Source organism: Mobula birostris, chromosome 6 (genome assembly GCF_030028105.1).
Source record: "Mobula birostris isolate sMobBir1 chromosome 6, sMobBir1.hap1, whole genome shotgun sequence".
NCBI classification, from domain to species: domain Eukaryota; kingdom Metazoa; phylum Chordata; class Chondrichthyes; order Myliobatiformes; family Myliobatidae; genus Mobula; species Mobula birostris.
This window is the reverse complement of record NC_092375.1, coordinates 151,487,613-151,494,591: the sequence shown is the minus strand read 5'-3', so window position 1 is coordinate 151,494,591 and position 6,979 is coordinate 151,487,613. Positions and strand designations below refer to the sequence as shown.

Here is a 6,979-nt window from a genome sequence, read left to right as displayed (position 1 = left end):
ATCCTCTTGTCTTCTGGAACCTCACCCACCTACCGTATCGTCCTGCATTATAAAAACTATCAGGGTAAATGAATGAAAGCAGATTCTATAAGTTTGTGTTTGGATAAAAATTATCAGTGGATAATCATAATATAAATTGATAAGAATGTAGCTAGAAACTGATACTTAATGTAACGATTCTAGCTTGAAGTAAAGACAACCTTCCATTCATTGGTGTTTCTAGGAATTTTTATTTTCAATTAATCTTAAATGAGACAGCATGGTTTCAAATAAAATATATATACATTATGAAAATAAAGCAAAGTAATTCATATTTTGGTACATTAAAAACATTTTCATTAAATCATAGTTGACAACAGTAAGTATTTTCAGTATATTCAAAGAGCAACTGTGTACAAATTTCTGCATAATTCCAATAAACTGATTTAAAATGTGATTTGTGATCTTGAAAATGTGACTGACATTATTTCCATTGGTTGTATATGATTATAGCACATAGGAACTGAAATAACAAACAAAATATAATATTCGACACCATATAAAATTGGTGAATGAGTACCAGAAATGTCAGTCCTAATGCTGTGTCCAGAGTGAAATGAGGTACTTTCATGAAAAAATGGTTTCCACGAAGTCTTTTAATGCTTTTATTATGTAATATTTCAGCACCACCCCCATTGTCTCCACCAGTGTCAGTGAATAGCTTAGTGGATAAGAAAAACAATTACTGAGTTTTATATATTGGCAAGGAATTCTTAAAAGATGCATCACTGAAATTAAAATTTGAACTGCTTCACCATTGCTATTAATGGTCCATTGCAATACTATGTGCGATAATATGGAGCAATATCAATTCAGGGATCCAAATTTCAGATCCAAAGACAGTAGGAATTGAATTTAGTCAAGTTTGTTTTCACACAATGCAACAAACAATGTAAATTTTAAAACAATTTTATTATATTCTTTTAGGCTGAAGCCAATTCTTCCTCACATCAGTGTAATGCATATAGACTGAGCTGCTGAAGGTTAAATAATTTATTTTTGAATCAACTTGAGCACTGTTGATCTGATGCAGCACGTTAATTGCATGCATTATTTCCAGATGCTAATAATGACAAAAACGTGGAAGTTTTACATACACATTAAGTACCAGAAAACAGAGTATTTTTGCATCAGTAAAGTTTCACTTGAGGTCTATAATTAAGTAATCATGCAAGTTCATTGTTAATGGCGTACCATATAATACGTAAGTCTCTTCATGTAAAACAAACTATCCTCACTTATATACTTTTAAATACTCTGTTTTATAGTAGCTTGAATTCCATTTATAAAATGTTGTTATTTTACATAGAACAGATTCCTGATCTACTGCTGTGAAATTATTTTACGTTGGAAGGGAGAAAATGTTTTTGAAAGCTAAGACGTTTGTGTATACAGTCCTCACAATACAATAAGATATCTGAAAATTTGCTTTGATAATTCTGCATATTATTACCATGCACCCAACTTATGTGAACAGAATAATTTATTCTTTCTTACTTTGGTATGTCCAGTGCAATTATTTTTTTTTAATCTTGTTTTTGAAAACTTTTATGTATAAATAAAAAAAAAATCAGGTTTTCCAAATTCCCTGGAGCAGTTCAACTAAACAACTTTGATTAGAATAAGCAGACAGAGTGTACTGCCAGACATCTCCCTGATGTCCAGTTTTGATAATTAAAAGATCATACAACACTTGTACAGAATCTATTAAAAGATTAAATAAAACTAAATTTCATAAATGATGGGTTTAGTATGCCAGACTGACAATGGAGCTAGAATTGTATCTTCCATATTTTTCAATTGTATACCATGCAATAACAGTTATATGAAGACAAGTATTTTATTAACAAGTACATTGTTTTATTTGGATGGTATAGGCATATCGCAGTTTAAAAAAAACAAACCACTTCAAAACAGAGATTGAAATAAATCGCATAAAAAATCATTCACTTTCAAAGGATTATCAGTTATTCAGAGAAGCATTGACTCACTTCTATAGAAGTCTTTGTCATTTAAGTGCTTTTCTTCACAAAAAATAGTCACTTTATACTCAACAGCAGTAGTAGTAGTAAGATACTGTATGTAAGAGTTTTAGTTTCATCCCTTTATTTTTCAGAAAAGACACAATAATTCAGGAGAATGTGTACCATAATTATCTGGATTCAATAATCTTCATCTTCTATAACGTAGGCTCTCTCTTCACTAGGTCTAGTAAAGCTAAAATCAATTCTTTGTTAATCCAAATCTAAAGTGAGTCTGCAAATTCAATCACTTCCTTCATTTCAAGGAGGTCCGTGAGAGAAGTCAAGGAAGTGTGCTTATATTTCAAAACATCTTGTTACTCCAGTCCAAAAGTGCTCGTCTCTTCCACAGCTGTCAACATCTTTTCATACAACATTGAGAAGGATGGGTATGGAGGGAGATCTAACCGATTGAAACAGGTATGAGCCCTGCAAAACAAATATAAATTACTGTCCAACAATGCTAAGTAAAACAATAGCAAGTCCTATGATAAGAGCATCTCTGCAAACAAGGTTAAAGGGAATAATTTTATCTGGTTCACATAATCTGATTCTGTTATTGTAAGTACTAATCTCCCCTTGGAACGAATGTGAAGTCTAGATAAACTGAGCCACTAAATGTTCAAGTATTAAAGAAAATTTTTTTTTAAACAGGAATCAAAGACTATTTACATAGATCCATCCTGTGACTTCAGATTGACCCAAAGGGCTTTATCATTTAAAGTATAACCGCAGGTGTAATACTCAAACTTATCTGGTATCAATTATTTGTTTGTATTTTAAGTAGCCTTTATATACATAACAGCTTAATGTGCCTCTAATGCTTATACAAATTATAATTCTGAAGCTTCTTTGTTCTTTCATTAAGTGGCTAGTATTTTCTCATTGGTCAATTTTACCACAGTTTTAAGTAAGTATGTTCTAATTGGATTATTGTTATCTATGGAATTTTCTTTTTGATATAAAAGTAGCTGCTTAATGCTAGGCACTATCTTTAGATTTTCTCTTCTTCCTGTAGTAAAACGACTGTCACTGTTCTTTTCTGTTCTCTTTGCTCTATCAACTCTTGATAAAACGATTGTGGAGCAATAAGCTTTTTGCCTTGCTCTCGACTTCTCAAAGAACCTTGGATTTAAACACCAGAATCTAACTATGTTGGCGTAATCAACAGCAGGATATTCCAGAGTTTAAAATGTGTTACACAAAGACAAAAAGAGGGATTTTTCATGCGCAACAAAAAGAGTAAGAGCTTCTGATCTTCTGCTGTCTGAGAGAAAAGTTCAGAAAAGAAGATCTGGCTTGAAATATCACATGGAAGTCAGGATTGAGGACTCTTATATTGCTATTCAAAAGAGAAACAGCTATGTAAATATTGTAACACACACAAAATGCTGGAGGAACCCATCAGGCCAAGCAGCATCTATGGAAAAGAGTACAGTCAACGTTTCTGGCCAAGACCCTTCAGCAGGCCTGGAGAGAAAAAGGTGAGTTGGAGTAAGAAGGTGGGGGCGAAACGGGAGGAAGAAGCACAAGGTGATAGGTGAAGCCAGGAGGGTGAAGGGTGAAGCTCATTGGTAAAAGAGGGCTAGGGAAATGGTAAGTCTATTAGGAGAGGACCAAAGGCCATGGAAGAAAGAAAAGAGGGGAGGAGCACCAGAGGGAGGCGATGGGCAGGCAAGGAGATAAGGTGAGAGAGGGAAAAGGGGATGGGGAAGGGTGAAGGGGGGGCATTTACCAGAAGTTCAAGAAATCGAGGTTGATGTCAGTAGGTTGGAGGCTACCTAGGCAGAATATAAGGTATTGTTCTTTCAGCCTGAGTGTGGCCTCTTCACAACAGTGGAGGAGGCCATGGATAGACATATTGGAATGGAATGGCGTGGAATTAAAATGGGTGGCCAATGGGAGATCCTGCTTTTTCTGCCAGATGGAGTGTAGGTCTCCCCCTCTATTTTGACATATTAGTTAGGTCTCCCCCTCTATGTGGACATATTAGTTGCAATCAATTTGGTCCTAACCTATTCAGTTACAATCTATTCACATAGATGTGGTGTCTGAAAAGAGGATGCTGTCCAAGTTGCATGCCATCTTGGACAATGTCTCCCATCCACTACATAATGTACTGGGTGGGCACAGGAGTACATTCAGCCAGAGACTCATTCCACCGAGATGCAACACAGAGCGTCATAGGAAGTCATTCCTGCCTGTGGCCATCAAACTTTACAACTCCTCCCTTGGAGGGTCAGACACCCTGAGCCAATAGGCTGGTCCTGGACTTACTTCCTGGCATAATTTACATATTACTATTTAACTATTTATGGTTTTATTACTATTTATTATTTATGGTGCAACTGTAACAAAAACCATTTCCCCCCGGGATCAATAAAATATGACTATGACTATGACAAACAAGAGAAAATCTGCAGATGCAGGATATCCGAGCAACACACACAAAATGCTGGAGGAACTCAGCAGGCCAGGCAGCATCTATGGAAAAGTGTACAGTCAATGTTTTGGGCTGAGTCCTGCCAAAGGGTCTTGGTCCAAAACGTCAACTGTACTTTTTCCATAGATGCTGCCTGGCCTGCTGAGTTCCTTCAGTACTTTGTGTGCGTTGCTGGTTACAATCTATTTTGGTACTTGTTGTAAATAGTGGCTGAACAATCCATTTGGTTGTAATCTATGTGTCACAATCTATTTGCTATTGGGTTACAATCTATTAATATTTTGAGATGTTGGTTAAAGTGATAAAGGTACGTATGAATTACAGACTTATGAAACTTACTAAGAACTCTTAACTGAATGAAACAACTCAGTTGGATAAAATTAATTAAAAATTCTGGATGAAAATATCAACACAAGAACAAGCAAGCAAGTCAAGCCAAATCAAGTGACTTTCTATTGTCATTTCAACCATAACTGCTGGTACAGTACACAGTAAAAACAAGATGACATTTTTCAGGACCATTGTGCTGCATGAACTACACTGAACTACGTAAAAACAACACAAAAACTACACTAGACTACAGACCTACCCAGGACTGCATAAAGTGCACAAAACAGTGCAGGCATCACAATAAATAATAAACAAGACAATAGGCACAGTAGAGGGCAGTAGGTTGGTGTCAGTCCAGGCTCTGGATATTGAGGAGTCTGATGGCTTGGGGGAAGAAACTGTTACATGGTATGGTCGTGAAAGCCCGAATGCTTTGGTGCCTTTTGCCAGATGGCAGGAGGGAGAAGAGTTTGTATGAGGGGTGTGTGGGGTTCTTCATAATGCTGTTTGCTTTACGGATGCAGCGTGTGGTGTAAATGTCTGTAATGGCAGGAACAGAGACCCCAATGATCTTCTCAGCTGACCTCACTATCTGCTGCAGGGTCCTGCGATCTGAGATGGTGCAATTTCCAAACCAGGCAGTGATGCAGCTGCTCAGATGCTCTCAATACATCCTCTGTAGAATGTGGTGAGGATGAGGGGTGGGAGATGGACTTTTCTCAGCCTTCGCAGAAAGTAGAGACGCTGCTGGGCTTTCTTTGCTATGGAGCTGGTGTTTAGGGACCAGGTGAGATTCTCCACCAGGTAAACACCAAGAAATTTGGTGCTCTTAACGATCTCTACAGAGGAGTTGTCGATGTTCAGCGGAGAGTGGTCGCTCTGTGCTCTCTTGAAGTCAACAACCATCTCTTTTGTTTTGTTTACATTCAGAGACAGGTTGTTGGCTCTGCACCAGTCTATTAGCCACTGTACTCCTCTCTGTATGCTGACCCATTGTTCTTGCTGATGAGACCCACCACGGTCGTGTCATTGGCAAACTTGATGATGTGGTTCGAGCTGTGTGTTGCAATACAGTCGTGGGTCAGCAGAGTGAACAGCAGTGGGCTGAGCACACAGCCCTGGGGGGCCCCGTGCTCAGTGTGATGGTGTTGGAGATGCTACTTCCGATCTGGACTGACTGAGGTCTCCCAGTCAGGAAGTCTAGGATCCAGTTGCAGAGGGAGGTGTTCAGGCCCAGTAGGCTCAGCTTTCCAATCAGTTTCTGAGGAATGATTGTGTTGAATGCTGAGCTGAAGTCTATGAACAGCATTCGAACGTACATGTCTTTTTTGTCCATGTGGGTTAGGGCCAGGTGGAGGGTGATGGCAACGGCGTCGTCTGTTGAACGGTTGGGACGATACGCAAACTGCAGGGGATCCAGTGAGGGGGGCAGCAGGGTCTTTATGTGCCTCATGATGAGCCTCTCGAAACGCTTCATGATGATGGATGTGAGTGCAATGGGACAGTAATCATTGAGGCAGGACACTGAAGACTTCTTCGGCACGGGGACGATGGTGGCGGCCTTGAAGCAAGTAGGAACGACAGCGTTGCTCAGGGAGATGTTGAAGATGTCAGTGAGAGTCTCAGCTAGCTGGTCTGCACATCCTCTAAGCACTCTGCCAGGAATATTGTCTGGTCCAGCAGCCTTCTGTGGGTTGACCCTGCACAGGGTTCTCCTCACATCGGCCATGGTAAGACACAGCACCTGGTCATTTGGAGGAGGGGTGGTCTTCCTCACCGCCATGTCATTTTCCGCCTCGAAACGAGCGTAGAAGTTGTTCAACACATCTAGGAGGGAGGCATCACCAGCACAGGCAGGTGGTGTTGTCTTGTAGTTGGTGTTGTCCTGAATGCCCTTCCACATGCACCACGTGTCGCCACTGTCCTGGAAGTGGCTGTGGATTCACTGGGCATGTGCACGCTTTGCCCCTCTGATGGCCTGGGACAGTTTGGACTTCGCCATTGTTAGGGCTGCCTTGTCGCCTGCTCTGAAGGCGGAGTCACAGGTCCTCAGCAGCGCATGCACCTCCGCGGTCATCCATGGCTTCTGGTTAGCAAGTATCGTTCAAGAAAATAGCTGCTACTTATTTAGAGATAAGACCGCATG

General features: G+C 39.8%; 1 protein-coding gene across 8 annotated transcripts in view; it reads right to left on the bottom strand.

Annotated features, from left to right (window-relative positions):
- Positions 1-261: 261 nt before the first annotated feature.
- Positions 262-6,979, bottom strand: part of hecw2b (HECT, C2 and WW domain containing E3 ubiquitin protein ligase 2b) — a 363,894-nt gene continuing 357,176 nt past the window's right edge. For all 8 annotated transcript variants that reach the window (XM_072261633.1, XM_072261634.1, XM_072261631.1 and 5 more), the window contains one exon: positions 262-2,489. In XM_072261633.1, the coding sequence (XP_072117734.1) occupies positions 2,378-2,489 (112 nt within the window). In that variant the 3' untranslated portion in view covers positions 262-2,377. The remainder of the gene's footprint in view (positions 2,490-6,979) is intronic.